Source organism: Oryza brachyantha, chromosome 6, assembly GCF_000231095.2.
Source record: "Oryza brachyantha chromosome 6, ObraRS2, whole genome shotgun sequence".
NCBI lineage: Eukaryota > Viridiplantae > Streptophyta > Magnoliopsida > Poales > Poaceae > Oryza > Oryza brachyantha.
The window spans coordinates 3,795,317-3,819,904 of NC_023168.2; the positions used below are offsets into that span (position 1 = coordinate 3,795,317).

The 24,588-nt window shown below is 36.9% G+C and overlaps 2 protein-coding genes across 3 annotated transcripts; both read left to right on the forward strand.

Moving 5' to 3' along the window:
- The first annotated feature begins 7,231 nt into the window (after positions 1-7,231).
- On the forward strand, positions 7,232-8,031 carry LOC107304329 (zinc finger protein GIS3-like). The gene has a single exon (XM_015838001.2). It carries the CDS (start codon positions 7,232-7,234, stop codon positions 7,994-7,996), a length of 765 nt encoding a protein of 254 aa, XP_015693487.2. The 3' UTR covers positions 7,997-8,031.
- A 2,886-nt stretch (positions 8,032-10,917) lies between these two features.
- LOC102710215 (kinesin-like protein KIN-7G) lies at positions 10,918-24,379 on the forward strand. 2 transcript variants are annotated; one of them, XM_015838751.2, is made up of 23 exons: positions 10,920-11,257; positions 11,364-11,461; positions 12,399-12,488; positions 12,785-12,837; positions 13,252-13,317; positions 13,408-13,461; positions 13,937-13,996; positions 14,640-14,718; positions 16,369-16,436; positions 16,650-16,712; positions 16,897-17,001; positions 17,644-17,748; positions 17,833-17,940; positions 18,028-18,174; positions 18,355-18,537; positions 18,674-18,826; positions 19,303-19,530; positions 20,196-20,333; positions 20,422-20,547; positions 20,641-20,691; positions 21,699-21,746; positions 21,815-22,018; positions 23,545-24,379. In XM_015838751.2, the coding sequence occupies exons 1-23, from the start codon at positions 11,046-11,048 to the stop codon at positions 24,067-24,069; spliced, it is 2,964 nt and encodes a 987-aa protein (XP_015694237.1). In that variant the 5' UTR covers positions 10,920-11,045; the 3' UTR covers positions 24,070-24,379. The 2 variants fall into 2 exon arrangements, with proteins under 2 accessions (XP_015694238.1, XP_015694237.1); XM_015838752.2 differs by lacking the exon at positions 21,699-21,746 and having other exon boundaries at positions 10,918-11,257.
- The last annotated feature ends 209 nt before the right edge of the window (positions 24,380-24,588 follow it).

A 24,588-nucleotide genomic window follows, 5' to 3' on the forward strand; every position in this document is an offset into this window, starting at 1 on the left:
TATAAACATATCTAAAATTTAAATTTTGTAACCATATATAATATAGTTATTATGTAATCCTGAGCTGATTGTCATGATTTTATTTAAGTACCAACAACACTACAACAACCAATCAAGTGCTTGGAAAGTAAATGTTAGTAATTCAAAATCCAAATTTAACCATTAAAATGAAGATTAGCAGCTCAACGATAGAGTATATATATTTTTGGATAAATTTTAACTGAACTCATATTTTTTCTAATGTGTTTTTTCAACCAAATGTGAGGCTTAAGTCTAAGCTGTCCTAGACCTGATTCCGCCCCTGATATAACTACTCCACTATAGCAAGACTTCTCTTCGTGATAAAGTATAACTACCAAAAATATAAGTCTGATTTATCATGCTAAAAGTAAGTTTCAAGTAATAACTTCAAAAGTTATATTCAGAACAGATGAAGAGTTAGCTAGCAGGAGGCTAATTGGCAGTATGCTCTGGTAGAGAGAGCAGTGAACAGTCGATTTGACGATGCGAGGTAGTTGATACTTTTTCTGTAGTTCCATAACTCTTATCGTTTTGAATAAAAATACGGTAAATCTTTAAAATTCTGGTTATCAATAACTTCTAAAATATTTTTAAAAATACTACCGTAACATTATAAATACGTCATAAAGAGTATTTTAATAAAAATAGACATTTATTTATTTTTAATATATTATAATAAAAATCATGGTTAAAATTAATTGTATAAGATCGTGTCATTGTCCAAACAACACGGGTATATGTACACCGATTTTTTTACGATGAAACATTTCTCTTCTAATAAGACTTTAAGGTCTATAATCGTTGATATGTTTCTCTCGTATCCTCTGTCCAATGAATCCGAGGAAAAAAACACATTATGGCCATGACCAGCTAAAGATCTGGCCATCTCGCATTGTTACGTTTGATCTCACGTAATCAGATAATACTTTTCTTATTCGAAACGACTAGAATTATCGAAAAGTGAGCAGTAGTACGTACGAGGTTAATATGATGGTCTCCAGTTCGACTATGAGATGCTCTGTTCTCACGGTTACTCGGACGTGTCAGGCCCTTTCCACCCTGACAGACTAGCGTACGTAGCTACGTACGTGTACCTTACGTTGGAGTACACGCATGTGCAATGTCTAATAGTAGTAACTGGAAATCGAACCACTAGTTTGGATAATCGATTCCAGTTAAAACTGGAACTAGCATTGCCAATCAACCCAAACACGTTGGAAACGGAAGAAAAATGTGCATTTGCAAATTTGGCATCAGTTTGAGTCATTATAAAACTGCCACTAGAAAATTACAATAAAATTGTCATTCAAATAACATCCTTACGGTATTAAAAAAATCAGTAGTAAATCTGCAAAAGCCCCGAAGAAAAAAAGAACAGTATTGTTCAGTTCGTGTACATGCTATATATATATATACACACGCTGTTTAATAAACATACCAATGCTCATAAAGTTATAATGTGCAGTCGCATTCGTATATAGTTCCTTACATCTGTGATGGATAAGGACCAAAGAGTATTGTTACACATGGTCGTAGCTATAACATATAGATTTAACAACCGTTAGATATAGCCAAAGCGGCTAATAGTAATCACTGATATAGCCTTATCTATAACGGCTCACAAGCATAATCCATTATAGATATTTTGCCATTTAAGGACTGCTTATTTTTGTAAGACTGCACAAGGTGTTGCGGCTTGTAGGCCTTCATCGCTAGTTGGGCCTTGATCTGGACACGTGTCTGTCCGATTCAATCAGGGCGGTTTGTTTCACGTTTATAAGAAAACCAACCGGTTCATGTGGCCAATAAGGGTTTAAATGCATGTCCGGTCTTTCAAACGAAACACGAAAACCAACCGGTTCAAGTGGTCCATAGATGTTTAAATGTATGTTCAGTCCTTCAAACGAACCAGACTGTGGCAGCCTTCGGTTTTGGTTTTTTTCCGGTGCGCCAGTCTATTTCATTTTTTTCCACTATGATATCAATAGGCATCTATAACACGTAGAAATGACCCTTTTTACCATCCTAAAAAAGTACTAGTACCATAGTACCATATTTTAGTGTAAAAATTTAATAACTCAAAGTATAATGTACTTGAAGTTACTAAAATTTTATATTAAAATTTGTTAGCACATCAGGATATTTCTCAATGATGGTAAAGAAAAACTAGTGGAAATCTGTTACAAACTCATCACTGACTAAACTTTCAATGACGGCTGGTTAAACCATTACATATAACGATTTCAAGTCTCTTCTTTATGTAAAGTTAAGGCGCACCAAGTATAGTTAATGCTAATTCTCTCTTCTCTCATTAAATCACATCATCTTAATTATTTTTACCCTTAGGATGATATATCAAGGTATAAATTGCATCTCTTCACATCATCTCAATTGTTTTTAGCCTTTGAATGATTCATCAAAAGTATAAATTGCATCTCTTCCCCAAAAGACACACCGTACAACCCAACCATTTATAACCTATGCAGATATAAAAATATATAAACACATGAAAATAAATCATATAGTAGGTAGGAATTTTTTTTAGAATTCATATATACTATATTATCGAACAATTCTCCCACAGCAGTGCGCGATATATCCATCGAGTGGTCAGTGATGAGGGGTCTGTGCTAGTTGTACATTAGGCAGCAATGCAAAGTCATGCATATATACTTGTGACCTAAATACATAATGTGGTCCTTGCTCGAGAGTTGAACAACAAAACAGGAGAGAATTATGGCACCCGGCTGCAGCAACTTGAATTTCCTTAATAATAATGTGGAGGACCCGGCCGGTTCCCCGGGCGATGTATTATGGCACTGACCTTCATATCATTGCACATGAAAGTTCGAGCTAGATGGGAAGAAAAAAGAAGTGGTACGTGGAAAAGACTAGCGCTAGCACGCAGGAAAAGCGAGAAAGACAAGCCAGTATTATTATCTACCATGCAAACCCATCCATCAACACTCAACAGTACTGCAAACTGTCGACGATGCAGCATGCATGCAACAATCGTAGATGTAGAACCCACACAAAGGCGTTACCAAATTTTTTTTCCCAAACATCACATCGAATTTTTGGACATCTAAATAAAGCATTAAATATAGATGAACCAAAAAACTGATTGCACAGTTATGGAAGAAATCTTGACACGAATCTTTTGAGCCTAATTAGCCCACGATTAACCATAAGTGCTATAGTAACTAACATGTGCTAATGACGGATTAATTAGGCTCAAAAGATTCGTCTCGCGGTTTTTAGGCTAGCCGTGAAATTCGCTTTTCCATTCGTGTCCGAAAACCACTTTCGACATTCAGCCAAATATTTGATGTGACACTTCTCCTAAAAAATTCTTCGATCTAAAAACCACCAAAGAGAAAAAGGACGAAAGATCGATAGCATGTAGACCATGAGAGAATAGTCATCCATATATCACTATGGCCGCCCGTTCGGCGTGGGCATAGTAAGTTAACTAAGCCCCTCGTTTTCTGCGCGCATATTTTCTGAACTGTTAAATGATATATTTTTTTAAAAAAATTCTATAAAAAGTTGTTTTAAAAAATCATATTAATCTATTTTATAATTTTTTTAATAATTAATTATGCACTAATCGATTACTATGTTTTCCGTGCCAGGGATAAGTTAACTTACAACCTCTCCGCCGAACGCAGCCTATGTCAGACTAGCTAGTTTTTTATTTTGAGATGTTTTTTTCAACAAAAGGATGCCTGCGTATTTTTTAAGTGTTATCTAAATAGTTACGATTTTTTAAAAAGATAACAAAGCATATCTTGAATTTAAACTTTACTTCATAGTCATATTTGTTTTTTAAAAGATTGGATTAAAATTTGCATGTCTATAGACTATAGAGTATGAGATATGGCATTTGCTATTTTTTAAAATAAATCACAGCTTTTTAGATAATAGAACATCCGCTAAACAGACGAGTCTTTCTCGAGCTCGAAGCAATGCAAAAGGTTGAGGAGCTAGCTTTGTCTTAAGCAAGCATCCTTTTGTAAGTGTCCCCTCCTGTGCTGGGGCCTATATAGCCAGTGCATGCATGGTTACCGGTAACTATATATGATGCACACATTAAGCCAGGCCAGCGAGGTCAGAGATGGACAGAGAGAGGAGTTCTGAGCAATGCAAAGGTGGAAGCTTTGTGGCAGAGGCTGTTTAGATCAAAGACTTTTTTTTTTAAAGTTCTTATCCTATCAGATGTTTGACGTTAATTAGGAGTATTAAATAGCGACTGATAATAAAACTAAGTGTATAAATAAAGGCTATTTCATTAGACATATTTTAAAGCCTAATTAATCTATAATTAGTAAATGTTTACGGTAGCATCACATTCACTAATCATAAACTAATTAGACTCAATAGATTCGTCTCACGAAATAGTTCAGAGTATGAGGCATGTTATCAGTGTTAAAACATTCGGGACTAAAAAAAGTTAGAGCGATCCAACAGCCCCGTAACCATATATGATAAGTGACGTCCTCCTGCACAGGGGCCTAGCAAAGCTGGTGCATGGCTAACGTAATTATCATGCACATTATTACATTAAGCACAGAGGCCAGCCCAGAGGACAGAGATAGGAGGGGGAAGAGGACCACTTGTGTCCACTGCAGGGTGAATGTTTTTCTTTTTTATGGAAAAAAAGTCAAATAACATATTTATAAATAAAAAATAATTTGTGAACAAAATTTTTATGTATGTATTCTCAGCGATCTAAAAACCAATATAAAAAATATATCTCAGTAAATCAACTCTAAGTTTAAAATAAAAATTAAAATTTTAGCTTATAAACATAAAAAAACGAAAAGATAGACGCGTAATGGCCAAGCTCGCTGTGACAGACAACCCAGCTGCCTAGCAAATAGCTCGCTCCCATCCATCAAGAACCTGCGCCTAGCTCGCCAATTCGCCACGGTCACTAGCTAGTCCGCTAAAGCTACCAATCCTAGCTAGAGAGAGATGTATACTTTTTGCGTCCAAAAATAAACAGTTTAAACTTTATTTTAATATAAATTAATTTCTACGGTCTTATCTATCATTGATCCATAATTCAAGAGATTTTATCCCTCCAATATCTCTTACATATCCACTAACCAATACTACTTCTATATTATTGGGGGCTATCCGGTTATATATTTTTCTTGTTTTCTGCTTCCCTAAACGTTGCATTGGGATTTTAGGAATTGATCCTTTACCTATCCCCATTTAATACTATTTTTATATAATGAGGCAACTTCATTATTTCTCTACTTCAGTAAGACCAGTCTCAATGCATATTTTATGGGATGTTATGCACATTAAATATGGTGTCACCTAAGTAAAATTGTTAACTTGGTAGAGTCATTAAATGAGAGAGTTTCATATGATGAGAGAGGAGTTTCATCCCCATAAAACTCATCTAACTCAGTTACCTAGTTTACTAACTACGCCATGAAACTATACATTGAGATTAGCCCAATATTACGCTGGCATCGTAGGAATCACTTTGTAGGGGATAGAGAGAGTAGGAGACATGCATGGGCATCGCAAAACATGATACACTATACATACTCCCTCCACTCCTGAATACTTATCGGTTTTGTTTGGAAGTGGATTAATTAAGTTTGTTTTTCTAAGCAATGTTGAATTATTTTGTACAGAGGGGATACTTGACAGTAGTATTAGTTGATAGATTGATACCCACTACTCATTATCAACTACTCCCTCCGTTTTACAATGTAAGACTTTTAGTCTTGCTTAAATTTATATGGATGCTAATGAATCTATATATATATATATTATACATTTATCAATTGATAAATTTAAATAAGACTAAAAAGTTTTACAATATGAAATAGACCGAGTAATAAATAGTGATATCCTATCTTAGATGACTGCATTTTACTACGGAGGGACTACTACAAATCCTCTTGTTGAAATGGAGTAACATCATCCCTTCACACGCTTCATATCTGTTTATTGTCGACGTCCAGTACAACAAGCTGATACAGTGGTATCGGTCTACATCAATTAACATGCGAATTGAACATTCTATATAGATGCTCATGTCAGGAGGAAATTGGTCATTCAAAATTAATGTACATGATATATTCTCATGTACAGTATTTAAATGCATGGGATAAACTGGGTATAACCCGTTTAGGCTTTTGTGGTAAAATAAATCTACACTTTTGCTATTGATCAAACGTTTGATTTTTTGTTCTTCTGTCAAACACGCGCCCAATGCATGGGAAGCTGGCGGAAGGGCGTGTATGAGTTTTTGAACTTGCGTGCATGCTTTCAGATTATCATCAACGATACTAACCGGATTTGATTGATGGAATTAAAATTTTCAAACATTTGATCACTAGGCGGACTCATAAATCTATCTAGCTTCAAGTTCTATACTTTAACACAGGTTTATATTTTTAGCTAACTATTATCTTTCAGTGCTACGTGATATAACTAGCGTCAGACATATACAATAAATTCATTAATTTTTAATATATGTATATACATATATATATACTAGTCCAACCTTCATATGTGTTCATAGTGGTAAAATATATATACATCCTTTGTAAATTTATAGGATAAGTGTGTGCGCGCGTTATGAATGACTGCATTTTTGTTTTACAAACAAAAATCCAAATACATGGGGAAATCGATGTACCTGCGGGTTAATTACTGAATAGTGATACTTCAGTCTACGGTTACGGCACAGACAGGCAAGCCAACACAGTGCAGTACCCAGAAGCTTACGTACTTTGGTCTCTCTGATCCGCTCATCTCCACACACCTCTGGACGCAGTTTTTTTGGCAGACTATTTTTTTGTGTTATCTGAAATAGTCATAAAAATATAAAAAAATTTGATAAAATAAGATTAATATGAATTATATTACTCCACAGATATATAAGTTTACGTTGTAACGAAAATAATTATGAATGTGTCTATACCAATTTCAGTTTAATTTATTTTTTTGCTGCAACGGGCAGAAGTTGAGTTTGCGTGTTTGTGAAGTGATATAAAGTCATATTAATATATCTTGTTAATTTTTTCTCGTATTTTTTTATAACATTGTAGATGACAAACAAGAAAATGGGTAAAAACGGATAAAAAGAGTTTCGCCCTCACCTCTCGATCACCATAAAACACACACCAACCCTCGCCCAAACTGCACCCTGCTCTAGCTCGATCACATTCCAGCTGCCATGGCCACGCCGCATGGCAGCATGCACGGCGGTGTCACCGCGTCGGCGACGCCGGTGCGACCGGCCGACGCCACCATCCGCCTCTTCGGCCGCGACGTCTCCAACGATGACGACCAGGTGCCCAAGGAGGAGGGAGCGGCGGAGGCCGCCGGCGGCGGGGCGGCGGCCGGGGATCAGGCGAGGAGGTTCGAGTGCCACTACTGCTGCCGCAACTTCCCGACGTCGCAGGCGCTTGGCGGCCACCAGAACGCGCACAAGCGGGAGCGGCAGCACGCGCGGCGGGCGCACCTCGAGGCGTCCCTCGCCGCGCACTACCTCGACCCGGGCCGCCACGTCTACGGCGCTCTCTTCGGCTACGGCGCCGCCCACCACCACCACCACGCCGCCGCCGTGTTGCCGCAGTACCCGGCCGTGTGGGCAAGCTCCGCCGTGCCGGGACTGTACGCCTCCATGGCGCGGCCTGCCTACGGTAGTGGCGTGGACGTGGCGGCGGGGACGACGACGTGGAGGAGGGCGTCGCCGGCGATGGGGAGTGGTGGTAGTGCTTTTGGTACGGCGGCCGGTCGGCACGGTGAGGCAGCGGCGGCGGCGTTGGCGGGGTGCCGAGAGGTGTCCGGTAAGGATGAGAAAGTGGTCATGAGTGTCGTGACATCGTCACTGCCTTCGCTGCCGTCGTCGTGCCTGTCCGGGCTGCCGGCGCCGGAGAAGATGGGTAGGTCTGAGCTGGGACAGGAGGGGGTTGTGAGCTTGGAGCTCCGGCTGTAGCTTAATTAGCTCGATTAGGTTAATGGGCACGTTCTTTGATTTTTGTCCAAATCGAGGGTTCTTTCTTTGATTTGCTTTATGTCATCTGTGTGTTTGTGAGCGACTTTTGTCAGCGTTACTTAAATGTATAATGCTTACTGTTCTTAAGGTAAAGAATTCGAAGATGTGAAAATGGATTCTAAATCCTTTCAGGGGACATTTCCTCGGTTGTTAGTTATAGTTTTATTTTTAAACAAATAAATAAAATTAATAAGTGATATGTCATCCTATAAACATGCATGTCCAATTTTTTTTAATTTTTCTATTACTCGTAGAAATTAAACTTAATATGTAGCGATATATTACATATTAATCTTTCTTTTTTTTAATAACCATTTATATGATAGGCACGAAACGCTCGAGAGGATGTCGTTGCGAGGGTCCAAAAGAGTTTTTTTTAAAAAAAAACTAAACTGAATTAGGTATCTATCTTGATTTGTTCCGTATTTGCTATGTGTCAATTCATTGAGATATTGAGTGACAGTTTGCAATGCTTGTTTACCTATGGCATACTCTGTGTCAAAATAATTTGTTGGGCCGATGCCTGATGGATATCTAATACCTGATGATTTTTAGCCATGTTTCATCCCTTGCGCTTATGTTTGTAAGATAAAATTTAAATCTTCGACCTTAAAGTTGAAATTTATTTGGGGTTTTTTCAACATAGTTTATTTATGGCATTGGCTTTTATATCGCTAAGAATACATATATAAAAGTTATATTCATAAATTATTTTTCTTTGAAAATATGCTGTTTGATATTTTATATAAAAAAAGCCAAACAATCATAACAAGTATCGGATGACGGAGGGAAGTAATTTTTGTTACTTTTGGCTCTTTTGGTAATATTAGGAAAGCCCTACAAATGGGGCATCCAAAAATCAAACATTTTTTCCCTTACATATAAAGAAAAATATGTCATTGTCCACTAAAAAATATTCTAACTATTGCAATGTTGAAACACAATTAAAATAGACAGTGAAACATTTTTGCTATATATTATTAAATATCGAGTTTTTATCTATTGAAATAATAAAAAAATCTTGTTCATCAGAAGACAAAAATAAGAAACATAAAAAAGGCCACCGCAACATTTTAATTTAACACAAGAGAATATTAAAAAAATAAGTTTCACAAAACCATAGACAGTTTAATCAAACTATCGCAAACCTAAAGATTTAAGGCCATGTATCATAAACTACAGGTTTAACAATATTTTTTTCTCAAACTACATATTTAAGATATTGTATCATAAAACTACATATCTAACATTATTTTATCCCCAAAATAGAACTTTTGTAATATAAAAAAGATAACGGTAGAACTCTAAAACATATAGTTTTTTTTATAGTTTCACCACTAAATCTTTGTGATACAAGACTTTAAATCTATAGTTTTTAGATAATTTGTTGCTAACTCTGTACTTTTATGATACACAATATTAAATGTATCATTTTGTGATAATTTGGTCAAATAAATATAGTTTTATGAAATTTACTCTAAAAAGAATATTTATATCTGACTCAATCTCCTTTCTAGAGTAGGTATGAACCAAGATCAAAGTACCTTGCGGAACATCTCAATTCAGCAAAAAAATACTTTTATTTTATTATACAATAATCATGTGAGAGCTGGTTATAATGAGTTAATTATAACAAACACAATGATCAAATCAGATCATATATTAGATAAGTAGTCGAGAAAATAATATTGTTTGAAGGTCGCTGTGGAGCACGTATGTAATTGCATGGTGTATCGGGATGCAAAATATAGAGATGAAATAGTTTCTCAGGTATAGCGTATCACTCTTCATATTTCTACTTATGCTTATAATTATAAACCAAAATTAAATTTTTAATCTTAAATTTAGAGTTGATTCTAGGTTTTTTCACTGAAGTTTATTTTTTAGCATGTGCTTTTAGATTGCTAAAAATACATATCTAAAAATTCTACCTATAAAATATGTTTTAATCATATATAAAGCATTTGACTTATACTTATAAAATGCAAAGAGAATAGGCAACCAATTTTTTCACATTCTAATAAGCTGGGTTTTCACGGGCCGCTTGTCAAACTTTTAAGCTCCTGACATGCTCCATATCTCTTTTCATTCCAATACGTCATACTTTAATATATTTTAATAACGTCAGCGCCCACCTTTGCAAACTGGTACCATCTTTGTACGGACTAAGGACATATACAATAGTAAGACAACAACCGTCTACATACGTCCATGTTAGATTAGCAATCTCACTTAGCATCATTAACTCAAGAAAAACTGGATTGCCGTCTCTTTGTTCGTCTACTACTTAGACACATGCTCTCAAGTTACATGCAACCTTGTTTTAGAAAAATACTTTATGCATTGATTGTATGTAATAAATACAAACATAAAAAATAAAGTATTAAATATGCTATAGAGTATAGACAGCCAAATAGATAACCTAATATACACGTTGTCTATATAGGCCCTATTTAGATCCTTCAAAATGACAAAAGTTTTACCATTTTGGAACACTTTTTGGTCAAATGTATCTAAACACTAGGATAAGAAAATGACAACTTTGTATTTGGTATTTGGCAGGCTAGAGTAGCAAATTTCGTCAAAAAGCGCATAGGGATGCGGACCATCTCTCACTTTTAAAAGAAATGGCAACTTTTGTATGCCTCTAAACACTAAAAATTCAATGCCAAAACTTTTATCACCAAAACTTTTATTATTTGTCATTTCAAATGGATCTAAACAGGTCCATAGCTATCTTTATATACAGGCAACATCCTCTGTACTGTCGTACATGTCGGACCGGTTAAAAAAAACACGATATAGCTAAACACGCGTCACACGCTTTATTAAGAAGAGAGAAAAAAAATGCGAGAAGGCCGGGAAGCCCCCGCAGACCGCGGCACGCACGCCGGCGCACGAGTCGACGGCCGAGACGAAAAGCCAGAAGCCGCACCACGCGGCGGCGTCTCCGGGCCAGGCCACCCCACCCCCACCCAAAAAAAACCCAATGCAGCGCGTGCCGTCGCCCAATGGTGCCCCCCGCGCGCCGCCGCTAGGTGAGGGTCTCTTCTGGTTGCACGCACGCCCGCGGGGGTCAGGTGGTGGTGGGTGGCCGCCCATGGCGTCGCGGCACCAGAGGGCTTTCCCGCCGCGCCCGTGCGCGGGGAAGGAGGCGGCCAAGGAGAGCGTCGCCGTCGCCGTCCGCTTCCGGCCCCTCAGGTCTGGGCCTAGCCGCGGGCACCTTGTTGCTGAACTGGTTGTTTGAGGATTTGGGCAATGTGGATTGATTCGGGCGGTGATGTTTTGGTGCGCGTGAAAAAAAAAGCCCGTGGGAGGTTCGGCGAGGGGAGCAGATCGCGTGGTACGCGGACGGCGTGACCATCGTGCGGAGCGAGCAGAATTCCAGCATCGCGTATGCCTATGGTATGTGGTTGTGCCGGTTGAATGGTCGCATTTGTGATGGGTTCGAAAAAGCGCCTTTGCTTTGTCATGATATTGGTGTGGATTTACTGGATTTTAATGGATAATATGGGTTATGACATGGTGGTAGTAGATTGAGTATAATTGTTTCATTCAATAAGTGACTCCCCAATTGTATTGGAGATGTATCCGACGGCTTGGGGTAGGAAGCAATAACTAATACTCCCCAATTGCATACTATTTCAACTAGTTCATGGGCAACAATTTTGGTCTTCATTATACATGCTCGACAAACGTGTTAACTTGGAAATTGTTCTGGTTGATTATGGTTTGATTATATGAACTAATACTTGAACTACCACATTAGAGTGCAAGGCATTGACTGTATTGTTGTTACAATACAAATAAAATGTTCAAATGATTGAGTTTCCATGCATATTGGGGGGAAAAACATGCTTAAACACTGTAATTTAGGCTCTTTCTTTCCATATCACATCCCATGAAGAAAATTTCAAAGATTGACCTGATATAGTGTGTTCTCACATGCAATGGTATTTTCCAACTGGCACATCTTCATGACTGTAGTTATCTAACTTTCTCAGCAAAAATATGAGGAACCCATGTTTACCCCTGCGTATTCTCAATAAGTTTCATTTAAATTTTATTTCTTGAATTTGTTTGGTTACACTTACACCTAATGCTTCACAGTAGCAAACTTAGGAGCCCCAATGTGCTTTGGATTTCATCTTCAGTTCACTGTTTGCAACTACATGAAACTTATATCTAACCCACCTAGATGTATAATGTTTTGGGTAACTATGTTCAATGCAAAGACAAAATACTTAATTAAGAGTGGAGCACCCATTAGACTAACAACTAATAGTCCCTTTTCAATTTTATCTTTCCATAATCAGAGTCTAATACAAAATTTCATATCCAGATCGAGTCTTTGGACCAACAACAACAACATGCCATATATATGATGTTATGGCTCAATATGTTGTTAGTGGTGCCATGGAGGGAATAAATGGTATTGATCTTTTGTTCTCTTCTGTTATTCATATATTCTTTTATTTTAAAAAACCAGTATTATTACAAGAATGAAGAATCACTGTTGCTCTCTTAGCAGACTTTGAAATGATTCAGATGTTTATTTGAGTTGGGAACATAACTGAAGGTTCCGTGGTTTGGAAAAAAAAATTGATCCATCTGAAAGTTCATTTTATGTTTGGATTGACCTTCAGTGGTGAAAGATGTCACTACTATTTATTGCTTCTATTGTCTGGGGGTGAATGACCAACTTCTGCTTGTTCTTCTTTGTCACAGGTACAATATTTGCATATGGGGTTACAAGCAGTGGAAAGACACATACAATGCATGTAAGAACATGTAGATCGAGGAACTTGCTTAAGTACTTCTGCAGTTCTGTTTTCAATAAACTTGTCAGTTAATGATTGATTCATTTTATATGCTCTCCGCTTCAAACTGAGAACTAAATCTTTTCTGTAAACTAGAATGCAATCTAGATTAGCATTACTACCTTCCATTTCAATTATAAATTCAACAACCCTTTTGTTTACCTTTACTTGACAATACATTAGAAATGCTCACTACTCCTGTAGTCATGTAGAGTTAGTTTTCAAATAATTGGATTATATTGTTCTATTGATCCTTTTATTGAAGCACTATAATTGCCATCTCTTTCTTGGAGCATGCCATTTGTGTAGGGTGGATTTTTCTTTACTTTTACTCATAAACTGTAATTCTTACATATACACTTATTTTATGAGCAGGGTGATCAAAGATCCCCAGGGGTAATACCTTTGGCTGTGAAGGACATTTTTAATATAATACAAGAGGTAGAACTTGGTAACCATGTATAACTTGTTCACTAGTTGCATGATCTATGGTTTTTTTTTCTTACATCTCTACTTATATTTTCTCTGTAGACCCCAAACCGAGAGTTCCTCCTCCGCGTATCATACTTGGAAATATATAATGAGGTTTATCATCCCCATCTGTGTATTTTCTGTCATCTTGATAATTTTAATTCTTTGTAGATCCTATGTTTGTACCTTCTAATTGTTTTCATGAGACCTACACGTAACCATAATTCATATTTAAAAATATCAACTACAGAAAGGAGAGAAAATATCATAGCCATCTGCAATTTGAATCTTAAGTGAAGACTCTAATCCTTTGTTGGGTAAATTAGCAACATTTTTTAGCCAGAGTAGCTTCATTCTATTGACAAACTAACTGCCTCTGCATGCCTGATTTAGTTACATTTTGTACCAAAGAAAAGGCTTGGAGTTGCATATTTGTTATGTATGAATTAAGATGTTTTTCTTTCAAAAAAAAAATGAATGATGTATTATTTATATTGAATTGAGCCTGTTGTTCTGAACTAATTAACTTACGTAATCTTGCATACTGTTTGTTCTACATTGTATTAATAGAGATATTCACTTATTATAGGTTGTCAATGATCTACTAAATCCTGCAGGGCAGAACTTACGGATAAGAGAGGATATTCAGGTATGAAACCCTCCTTTGCTAAGTAACGAAGTATTTGTCATACCATTTAGTATTAGCCTTCACAATCTGTTGTACACCTTTACTTAGACAATTACTGGTTTCTGTACTTCGGGATTGTTTTCCATCGACAAGGTGTAGATACATCTGAAAACTTGCATATCAGTATCTGACACAGAGGGAGTTAGGCATGGCATGGTTAAGGGGGACATTAAGGTCTAGATGCATGCTTTGTGATATTATTATCGTCTTATTGATGGCAGCTACTCTAGAATAATGTCACATGTACTGATTGTGTGTGTATGTATGTATGCAACTATGCACACACACACACTAGCCTATTGAGGTTTTGTGGGGAAGAGCGTATTTGGTATCATTTATCTGTCCATATGAATGCAATTTGTTAACTAGTGATTTGCATGTATAATAAATCCAAATGTAGGACATAATTTAGTTAATTTGACCAGTGGGTTGTGCCTAGTTCCTTCAGAGTTTCCCAATGCAGAAATCACTTGAGGGAGGAATAAATAACAGATTTGGTTTCATGTCTGATAACACATAAGCTGTGAATAGCTGAATTCGGTTTATTATGGTTTTGTACTACGTTGTTGAGTATTCTCTTTTTTCTTTGTTTATTACATCTCAGGGAACATTTGTTGAGGGGATAAAGGAAGAAGTAGTGTTATCTCCTGTACATGTTTTGTCCCTTATTGCAGCTGGAGAAGGTTATTTTTCCTCTCTAAGATTTTGTCTGTTTTATGCACATTTGTCAACATGATTGATTATCAAGGATCCTTAATTCAAAAACTTATATTCTTTTTGATAGATGCCAAACGAACCATTATGTTACGAAATTCAATGTTCATAATAGAAAAGGTAATGTGAATTGATAGTGAAAGTACTTGGAGATAATCTTTTAGCTGCTTTAGGATTTGTTGTGAAGTAGCTGTTAGAGCTTAGTGTATGTGTAGTTTGTCATGAATTAACCCATCTAAAATTATGATGGGTACTTTATATGAACTTCGAGCATGCTACTTAGATTTTTGCTTTGGATGAAGGGTTACATCTTGCATTGGCATTATTACAGGGAATAACTTTTTTGAGAGAGATAACTAAATGGATCATAAGATCATTGCTCAGTGTTAAAAGCATCACTTAGCTGCATCTAGGTTAATTGCTATACCGTACCTAGTGAAATTTCTTTTTCATGTGGCGCAATTAGTACCTGGCCACACATGGGATTTCAGTGCAAAATTGAATGTTCAGGCTGACGCTACTACTGTCATCCCTAAATCAGGATCTTATCACTTGAGTTAGTTGTCATCCCTACAGTTAATTTTATTTATTAGTTGTTTTTTTAGGTGGTGGCAGGCATATAAGGCCACTATGTTTGGTTTGCGAGGTCAATCAAGACATTATTATTTTGTAGTCCACTCTCCTCTTTCAGTTTTCTTCTCTGAATGCCTGAAGTTGATCTTGTTGCCATCATGGTATTGATCAAGCTCAGGGATTCAAATCTTCATCCTCCATTTCATCAGAATTATCTTATCCACTAACTTGCCAGTGACATGGTGCTGGGGTAAATCCAGGAGGCGCCTCCAAAAATGTGCATCACTTCTTTTCTTCACAAGCTCTGAATCAATGGTCCTCGTTCTCTTTGCCTTTTTCATGGCAGAAGCAATCTGTCAAAAAAAAAAGGTTTTCTCACTGAACTTAACCTCTTGTGTAGCAAGCAGGCCCTTGAGGGCTTCTTTGCTGCCAACTCCTACCATGATCTTCTAGTATCAAGTTGTCAGGGGCCTAGGTTAGGTGCCCCTAACTTCAGGAAGAGATAAGAGGACAGAGAAAGGAAATGACGAGTTAAACATTTATTTCTTGCTCCTGCATCCTGCTGCCCATCGGCAGGAATCAAATTAGAGAACAACTGCGATTTTGACCAGCCAGCTAACAATATCCTATCAAAACTGGACTACCAACCAAACAATATAGCAAACTGATAACAACTGGACTGCTGGATTTAACTTATATTTTGAATATGTCAGCCCAGCTAAATCTGAATGGCCTCTTCTTTTATCAACCTGGCTAAAAGGTAAATCAATCCTGTTGATCCCCCTTCTGGTGTCAAGGCTTTTGATCCTGGACCAACTGCTTTAAGGGCTGTTAATACTGTATTCCCTGTATGGCACATGCTTGCTATTTAGTAAACATATCTGCAAGTTGTTCAAATGATGGACCTTTATATATGTGTAGTTTCTCTTGTTAGTATATGGTGCATCATTTTTTGTTGGGTTTGTTACTATATGCATATTCTTCAAGTTACGTTCAATTGTGGATCAATGCACTTACAGTTTATTGTGCTTGGTCTATTTTTTCAGAGCATAGACATGTTGGATCCACTAACTCCAATCTTCTAAGTAGCAGAAGCCATACAATTTTCACACTGGTAATAGGAGAGAGATTTGTTTCTGTTTGTACTTAAAAGAAAAAAAAAACTTTGAATCCCTCTATTTGATGTGTACATATCTCTAATGAGATCTATGCACGTAAGTCAGTGACCAGCATTGTTCTTATTTTAGAAATGAGACTTATGTTAAAAAGAGCTGCATTTGCCACTGTGAGTGCATCTTTTATACGAATCAATTGATATTCCATGCAGACAATAGAGAGTAGCTCCAGTGGTCAATCCAACGAAGGGGAACCAGTTACCTTCTCTCAGCTGGTGGGATAATAATCTTCTCTTCCCTCTTTCTTCTTAGCCCATCACTCTTACTACTAAAATGGTATACACATATGTTACACACCTGCCTTCCAAATAAACCTGTTTATTTAGTTCATTATCTGAACTTTATGTGTATTCATGCAACTGAAAACAGTGGTTTCTTAGTTTTCTTACTCATTTGCAGAACCTCATCGATCTGGCAGGTTCTGAGAGTTCAAGGGTTGAAACTACAGGAGTACGCCAGAAAGAAGGATCTTATATCAATAAAAGCCTGCTGACTCTTGGAACGGTGGTCCTCATTCATAGTATACGATGATATAAATTTGCATTAGTATTGAGATGTAGAAATGCTGAACTCATTCTACTAAGATTCTGTAAGCCTAGCCATTTCATTGCTTCTGCAATGTGTGTAGATTCAGGCTTTGTGAGTTTGTACTCAAGCCCTTTCTAATTCCTATCCCACAGTCGTCCATGGCTATACTCTCTGCATGCAGTAATTGCTCATTTCACTCACTAGAGATATTTTTTAGAAACTAGCATATTACCCATGCGTTGCAACGGGATCTTATTAAAAATATCATTAGTATATTATTAAAATAGAGTTAATAAAGTGGTTTGATATATATGTCTAAGTTATTTTTTCTTTTAAAAAATAGGAGGGAGTTGGTGGTGGGGTAGGTGGCAGATTCACCACCACCACCACTACTCCCTTTTATAGTAGTAGATTAATATAATACAAGGTTAGCAGAAGTTAGGAGAACTGAGGGAGAGTACAGTTTCTTGAGTTTATCTATCTCATGTGATTTTATTGTTTGCTTCTTTATAATTTTATCCATTTCCAGTGGTAGGTGCTTCCCTTCATTTATTTGCAAGAAGTTGAAGTTATCCAATTTTCCATTTTGACTAAAAGAAGTTAGTTTGTATATTTCAGGTGATATCAAAACTGACTGATGAGAAAGCTACTCATATTCCATTTCGAGATTCAAAATTGACGCGCTTACTAAAGTCATCCTTGAGTGGTCAAGGACGTGTTTCTGTAAATTACTTGGGCACTGCTTACAAGTTAAAATCTATTCATCATTTTATCAAATATTTGCATTAACTTTCTTTTTTGGGACAGCTAATTTGTACAGTTACTCCCACATCAAGCAATTCTGAAGAGACACATAATACATTAAAATTTGCCCACCGTGCAAAGCACATTGAGATCCAAGCAACACAAAATAAGGTGCATATGCTTATTCATCATTTTTTCCTAGTGTTTAATCTGACGTAATATATTTTTTATCGTTGGAAATACATTCATGAATTTCAGATTACGGATGCAAGATCTTTAATCAAGAAATACCAAAATGAAATTCGTCGATTAAAGGAAGAACTTGAACAGTTGAGAAGGAGTATTCTTACTGGATCCCCTTCAGAATATACCATGCAAAAAGACATGATTTGTTGCAAACAAAAGGTGATTTTGGACTTGTTGCATTATCAGAGCTTCATGGTTTTGTTGCAATTCACTTATCATCTTTGAAAGAAAATGTTACCATATCTTTTGCCATACTCGGGTGCATTATGCCTTTATTATAATCACCTGTGACACATTCATGGTTCATAATTTCCTAATGCAAGCTCATCACATGGAAAGCTAGAAGATGATGTCAAGCTTCAATCTAGACTGGAACAAGAAGAAGAAGAAGATGCTAAAGTTGTTTTTCTTGAGAGAATAGAACGTCTAACAAAACTAATTCTGGTTTCCACAAAGGCATGTCAGACTACTGAATCATCTCAGCATCGTGGCCCAAGGCGAAGACATTCTTTTGGTGAAGAGGTTTGGTTACTCAGATAATTTTACTAAATGCTATAATTCACATGAGCTTGTATTTATGTTTTAAATACAATATCTTGTATATATTAGATTTAGTACCTCAAGTTCTTTAAAATTTGTGAGCTGCCTAAAACTGCAGCTTGCATATCTCCCATATGAAAGGAGAGACATCGTACTGCATAATGAAAACAATACGTTGTTTGTTCCTCCTGAAGAATTTGGTGAAACATTTAAAAGCTCCCCCAAGGAGGAGACGAAAATTCAGAAAGGGCTCCTTAGGCTGAAACTACGGGTATGCATATGCAAACGATGTTTAGTCCATTCTGATCGAAAAATGATGTTTAATTGACTGCATTTTAAACACTTTATATCATATTGTAGAGTTGTTTTATTTTTTCCCTTTTTGAATTACTTGCCGTGCCTCATGTTTCACTTATATCAAAGCTATGAAGATTTCAGAGTAATGGTTACTTTAAGGAACGTGGATGATTGTGTCACATATTCACATCCTCAGTAATGTCACTAGCTTCCATTATGCCAATCCTCTACTAGGATAGAGTATGTAGCCTTGCATGTAATATCCATATTCCATGGAAAAATTTGCCTATACATCATCTGTTTCTAAATGAAGATGGAAGTTAAGTTCTTCAAATGTTTTGTACAGAATTGTACTTACATTTGTCGAACCAATATAGAATGACTGGGCTTGCTTTTGTTTGTTAGAATTCTGCCTCTTGCTAACCTTTTTGTGGTCTTGACTGCATACAGAAGTGTGATACTGGTTCTACTAATCTGACAAGTTCCGGTGGTGAAAATCCTAGTTTGATCAAATCATTAACTTCCCCTTCCACATCTCCTGGCATTGGAGTTTTTAATGCCCCATCAGAACAAAGGACGTTGGATTATATGCTTGATGAGAATGTACCAGCTAATCTGCTATGTGTTGGCCATGGAGAATTTCCTTCTGACATCCATCCTGTCTGTGAAACACCTATGGTAAGAAATTTGAGTACAATGTTCTTTCATTTTGTTGGTTGCACCTAATGTTGATTTCTCATTAGCTGGACAGAATTACTAGGACAACAATATTTACAAGTTGGTACTGATATTTCTCTAGAACTTTTATTTTCAGTTAAACATGATTTGCTTTTTCTAAAAAAATAATGCTCTTTATCAACCAACAATGTGTACCACCTATTTCTAATCAGAGTATGGCCAAACTGAAAATTGGAAAATTTTCAATCATATATTCATAAAAAACAATCCACCATTTGTTAAAATTTTTTGAGAACATATTCATTTTTTTCGTTAATAATGAGCGCATACGTGTTGTCTGTACATACTAAATACAAGCAGAAAGAATGGTCAAAGTTCAAATTCAAGGAGAAAGCGAAGGCTGAGTAGAAGTAATCAGACAGTATCGAGGCGTAAGTCTCGGATTCGGATTAATTAATTGGTAGATGTACATTCTATTATGTCTGCTCTACTATAGGTCAAGTGAGAAAGAGAAGGTTGAGTTGGAGTAGTGGAACAGTATCATGGAACCTGTCTGGGATTCAGATTAATTAATTGATAGATGTAAATTCTCTTATGTCTGCTCTAAGGTAGGTCTCAATGGCATGATTTTTTATATCAAATGATTTTATATCAAATGATAACAGGTCACTACAAAATCAGATCATGTTGATATACTGAGGGAACAATTCAATATTTTATCAGGGGAGGTTGCAGTCCATCAAAATGTTCTGAAACGGCTATCAGAGGAAGCTGGGAAAAGCGCAACAAATGAACAGATTGAAGTAATCTGTTTAGTCTCCAAAGTTATGCTCTATGATATACTGTTATAAGCACTATTGTTTTTTAAAGTGTGTTTTTATTTATGTTAAGATGGAAATGAAGGTGGTCAATGATGAGATTAAGCTCAATAAGCAGCAAATCGCATCTTTAGAAAGGCGGATTTCTCATTCAATATCAGATAGTCGAGGCAAGCATGACAATTTAGAACTCCCAATGGTAATGTTATCTGCAGTCAAGTGTGGTTTCCAACTGCGTGTCCTTTTAACTATATAAATATCATATTTTTATATTCGTTTTGGCATTTCGCAGCCTTACATTGAGATACCTGAGCAACTCAATGAGAAAGCATTCAAACTTAAGGTACACCAATTGCTCTTTTACGCATCTATTCTCCTGGCACTGTCAGTGAGCTTCGTGCTCCTTGTTGCTGGTAACATCAAGACTTTGTATTTTCCTTGTGCCATTTTTTTTAAAAAAAAACTATCAAGGAAAATGTTGGCACCGAATACAGGTGCTTTCATGAACGAATTATGTAGTTTAGGGGGGACAAAGTGGTAATGCAAGTACTCCAAGGATCTGCAATCTGCATTGACGAAAAATCATAGCATTTCAAATTTCCGTAGTAACATCATGCTAGATTCTTTCCATTTGAAGTGGCATAATGTTGCTGTACTCCTATGCCATGCGGTATATCATCAAGAGGATTTGGTGTTATTGGCATGAGAGTACAATAAACTAGAATTTCCAGTGTTTCACACAGTGATGATAGTCATGTACTGATGTTTTCTCAAACAGAATTTAGAATTTTATTTTCCTTCTGGCTGTTAATTCTGTGAACATTTGGTTAGTTGTGGGTTTGAGGACTGAGGAAAGGGCAGTTGCCTTATGGCTTGGCCACTTTTGCGGGCAAGGCTGCTAAGTCTTGTAGATACTCTCTTAAAATTATATATCTGTTTGACCTGTAAGAGATGCAACCCCTGTAGGTTGGGCGTTTGACCACTAAGAAACCAATCTCTGTTATTAAGTAGATTATCCTGGTACCTTTATCTTATCTGCTTGGTTAAAGGCCTAAGAAGATTGGAACTAGCAGCATATTCTTGCCGACTGTCTATTATATCTTTGCCACCCAGCTCACCCTTGGAGTCTGCAACTCCTAATGCTTACATCTGTTGCACGCTGCTTGCCACAAACCAAAAGCCCATAGCAGCTAAAGGTTGAACAGTTCATTTCTCATTTAGATCTTCCATGGGTTACAAGTTTGCAGGCATAAGTTCTGCTATAGAATATTGTTTCTGTATTGTTGAAGTTGCAGAGTCAGTTTATGTCCCCATTAGTCCATTAACATCCCTTTTCTTTAATTACTGTAGATAAAAACAGCAGATAACAGAATAATGAAAGACCAACTTGAGCAAAAGGTAATGATTGTAAAGTTTGTTGAGCAAGACAGCTTGTATTACTTATAACTTTCCTTGTTTGTTATCAGGCAAGTGAATGCCAGGAATTTCAAGTAGCAATTGCTGACTTGAAAGGACAGCCTTCCCATGCTAGTGAAGCTAATGTTCCGTTGTCAGAAAGAATCACATTTCAGCAAAACACAGACATTGCCCATGAATCTGGATCACAAGCTCACAAAAGAAAGCCATTGCCCAGAGACGTAGCTGATGAATTTCTGGGAAAGACATTACAGGTTTGTCTTTTCTCTGCACTCTAGGCTTGCAATCCTGCTTCCTCCTATTCTAACTTAAAAGCCAGTGATGTTTATATTGTTCTAGAACTTTACTGAATCCCAGGGTGCTTCACAAATATATACTGTTGTACGTAGACCATGTTGTCCTGTCATGATGATGTACACCTACCCCTTTTTCTGTGTTGGTGATTAGTAAAAATCTGTTTTGTTTTCCTCTTGGATGACATGGGAATTAGTGCTTGAAAATAAAAGCCCTGGAAGATGTTAGAAGGGTGGGCATTTTTTTTGCCGAAACCAAACCGGAGTAGCATCTTGGATTTCGGTAGGTTCTTTGTTTTTTATTTGTGTATACTTCGATTCTCGGTTTTTTTGTTTGGTTGCTTCAAACATCCTTGGTTTTTACCAAAAACTGAAAAGGCCAAACCAAATTTTCCCAGTTAATTTAGCTCGGTGTTTATTTTATGGCAATTAGTTTGGTTGGCATTATTGAAAAATCAAAGTTTTAATAAAACCGAACAAACCAATTAAACAGAATGCCCACACCTAATTGTTAGCGTCTCATATATATTATGTAATGTGGCGTACAGTATGTGATAGGACTTAATGGGAAAGAGCTTTGTTCAGATTGGTGTACTTGGATTTGACGCAAAACATGTTCCACTGATCTTGCGAATTGCCAAAAAAAATTGAAAAGGGAACTGCCAAATTTCATCACATTATTTCACAGTTCCATTTACATGACTACTTTAACTATAACTATTTCATCACTCGATAACCAACCTTTTCTCAAGGCGGTTGACACAATTAATTAATGTAGTCATCTTAAGCTCGCAACTCATAAGGCCCTAGCACCCAAGTCCCTAGGCCATGGGTTCAGTTCCTAAAAGATCATAGTGGACAATTTTACAAATATACCAACCAAATGCCTGGTAGAACGCCAAAACACACGCACACACTTGCTGTCAACATAGACATCGGAATTTGGTAGGATTTTGTCGTACTCCCTCCGTTTCATAATATAAGATATTTGACCTTTTTGGTTGCAATGTTTGACCATTTGTCTTATTCAAAAAATTATGGAGATATCATTTATTTTGTTTGTGACTTACTTTATTATCAAAAGAACTTTAAGCACAACTTATCATTTTTTATATTTGCACTAAATTTTTGAATAAGAAGAATGGTTGTGCAATAAAAAAAGTCAAACATCTTACATTATGAAACAAAGGTAGTATATGACTATTTGAAACAAAGGATTGGATCCTAATAAATTCTATGAAATTTCTATGGAATGCCTCATTCCCTGCAAGTTTTGGAGGAAAGTTAACAAGAGGTAAGACATCTTTGAAAAGGTTCCTTTGAGTCTTTATCTCTCTTTAAATTCATGTCTTTTCCCGAAGTCCAATCAAATAGACATTCATGTGTTTCGTAATATCTGTTTTATGCTTACCTTTCTGTTAAAATCCTATATTTTTTCTATTCCTGTCTCTTTACAATCCTGCAGTCCTCACTCTTTTTCTCTCCAGGAAGAGATTGAAGAACTGAAGCAGAGGGTATCTGAACTCAATGAAGCCAAAGCTCAACTAGATTCTCGTAACCAGAAGCTTCTAGAGGAAAGCACGCATTCCAAAGACCTTGCCTTGGCTACTGGTGTTGAGCTGAAGTCACTATCTGTGAAAGTGACCAAGCTCATGAAGCAGAACGAGAGGCTTACCAGCGAGCTGTCACCTGGAAGACACTCAGCTCAAAGAAGAGTAACCCATGGTTCGAGGGGTGCTAGGAGGGAAGGCCACATTAAACGGTATGAACCAGCTAAGAAAGGAGACATGGATGCATGCTCCGGAAGGGAACAACGAGCTCTGGAGGCCGTGCTGATGGAGAAGGATCAAAGGCAAGCTGAACTTCATGCGAAGATTGAGGAGTCGAGGCAGAAGGAAGCCTTCCTGGAGGGGGAGCTTGCCAATATGTGCGCTGTACTGGCAAACTTGAAGAAATCTGCGAGAATGGACCAAGAGGATTTCGATGCCAAATATAATGGATCATGGGCCTGAAGCCCTGCAGTGGATCATGGTAGAAAACAAATCGTCTGCTCTCCAGCAATATGCTTTGCCTTGCAGGGGGAGATACTGAGAATTCTGTATATATAAGCAGCTATACCTGGGTTCTGCTCTAGTCCCTGAAGTTTGCTGTTTGTATATATATATGTATGTAAGCAGTGTAAACTATTTGATTTGACCGTTCATATTGTATTTTGATTTCAGTCTCTCACTAGGTTGCATGAGCTTGATATAATACAATACGATCTGGGCTTTTTGGAAAAATGCCACACTACACACGTGACACGAAGTATAACACGTTTTTTTTTTTGTTTCTTTTTCTTTAAGGCCACGTTTTCATTTTCTTGTTCTGGTTAGAAAATGCATATATGATCTTGTTTGTCAAGTTTTGTTCGGTGCCTAATTATGCCAATATGGATACGTGGGTAATATCATAATTTTGGTAAGATAAAACTTTGATAGCCCTCAGTAGGCGTGCCATCTCTTCTTTGTCATAGGATGCATTGATGCTGA